The sequence below is a fragment of the Rhagoletis pomonella genome, unplaced genomic scaffold (genome assembly GCF_013731165.1).
Source record: "Rhagoletis pomonella isolate Grant_MI unplaced genomic scaffold, Rhpom_1.0 Rhpom_scaffold_10357, whole genome shotgun sequence".
In the NCBI taxonomy this organism is placed as follows: Eukaryota; Metazoa; Arthropoda; class Insecta; order Diptera; family Tephritidae; genus Rhagoletis; species Rhagoletis pomonella.
Genome location: NW_023468886.1, coordinates 1 through 1,697, shown reverse-complemented (window position 1 = coordinate 1,697; position 1,697 = coordinate 1). Strand labels below are relative to the sequence as shown.

Sequence of the window (1,697 nt, the reverse complement as noted above, 5' to 3'; positions counted from 1 at the left end):
TCTCGAAGATTTAGTTGAAGGCTGCTCAAAATTTTTATATTGAAGTGGAATCACAATATATCTAAACATATATTTGTGGAAGTATGTACAGGGTCTCCGGTGGCAGAATTAGGTTTTAGTATTAAAGTATCTCCCTAACCGCTGGGCGTATGGGCGGGGAGGGCACCGCGTTAGCTTCGTCATTCGTGCGGGTTATTTAGTCACGATGTCGCAGTGGACGGGTGAGCAACGTGCGTTCGTAATCGAAGCGTATTTCAAGGCCAATGATTCGTGTGCAACTGCTCGTCGTAGATTTTGTTCACGTTACAATATTCGACGATTACGTGATGCCCCAAGTGAAAATTTGATTTGCTCATGGGTGCGAAGGTTCCGGGCAACAAGTTCGGTGACAAACAGCCCACGGCCGGGGCCCAGCCGGACATCGAGAACAAATGAAAATATTGAACTCGTCGCTACAAGTTTGCACGATAATCCTCGTCAGTCCGTGCGCAAGAGAGCGGCTGCCCTGGGACTTCCAGAAACTATTGTGCTTGAAATACTGAGGAAGGATCTTGGACTTTACCCCTTCAAAATTCAGATTGTGCAAGAACTTAAGTCTAACGATTACAATTTGCGTAAAAATTTCTGCGAGACCCTGTTGGAACGATTTCGCACGGTAAACACTATCTTTTGGAGTGATGAAGCCCATTTTCATTTAAATGGAAGTGTAAATAAGCAAAATTGTCGTTATTGGTCACCTAGAAGGCAGAACCCACTTTTAAAACATCAGAAGCCGCTTCACAGTCCCAAAGTTACCATACCATATTTTTTTGAAAATCGTGGAGGGCAAGCAATTTCTGTGGACGGTGTCTCTTATCGGCGCATGCTGAACGACTATTTTCTGCCAATAATGGGAGAACATTCTTCCTTCAGTACACACACATCGTTTCAGCAAGATGGCGCCACGCCGCACACGGCCAGAGAGACCATGGCCAAACTGCGTGATTTCTTCCCTAACAAACTGATAAGCCGTTTCGGCGACATATCCTGGCCACCAAGGTCACCCGATCTTACTCCTATGGACTTTTTCTGTGGGGATACATCAAAAGTAAAGTCTATGAAACAAACCCAGCGACATCTCAGCACTAAAAGAAAATATCGTTCGAGAGGTTAATGGCATCCCGACATCACTTCTCCAGCGAGTGGCACGGAGTACGGAGGCCAGATTTCAAGAGTGTATCCGACGTAGCGGTCAACATTTAGAGGACATAATTTAAAAAAAATAAAATCCGCACTTGTCCTCTTTGTAATAGTTATTGAAATAAAATTTTATCTTTATTAATTCTTTTTTAATTTAGCTTTTAATTCCTAATTCTGCCACCGGACACCCTGTGTATGTATGTATGTATGTATGTTTGTATGTATGTATGTGCCACGTTGCAGCCTAAACGGACGGACAGAATCGAACAAAATTTTGACAGAGTATTGCCATGACTCCTGGGCCTATAATAGGGTGAAAAATTGAGATCCTACAAGGGGGCGTGGCACCTCCCATAGGCGTGAAATTTTTAATCAACCATAACATCGGAACCATAAGTCACATGACCTTGAAATTTGGTATACAGACATATAAATGGTAGGTGCTTATAAGAGGGTATGTATATATAAATGAGTTTGTAGAAGGGGGCGTGGCACATCCCATAGGCGTGGAGTTTTTT

At 43.3% G+C, this 1,697-nt stretch overlaps 1 protein-coding gene across 1 annotated transcript; it reads left to right on the top strand.

Moving 5' to 3' along the window:
• Nucleotides 1-205: 205 nt before the first annotated feature.
• LOC118756454 lies at nucleotides 206-655 on the top strand (the record flags this gene model as incomplete). Its single annotated transcript, XM_036491217.1, has 1 exon — nucleotides 206-655. A coding segment is annotated over exon 1 (450 nt), but the record flags the coding sequence as incomplete, so codon positions are not given.
• Nucleotides 656-1,697: the final 1,042 nt, after the last annotated feature.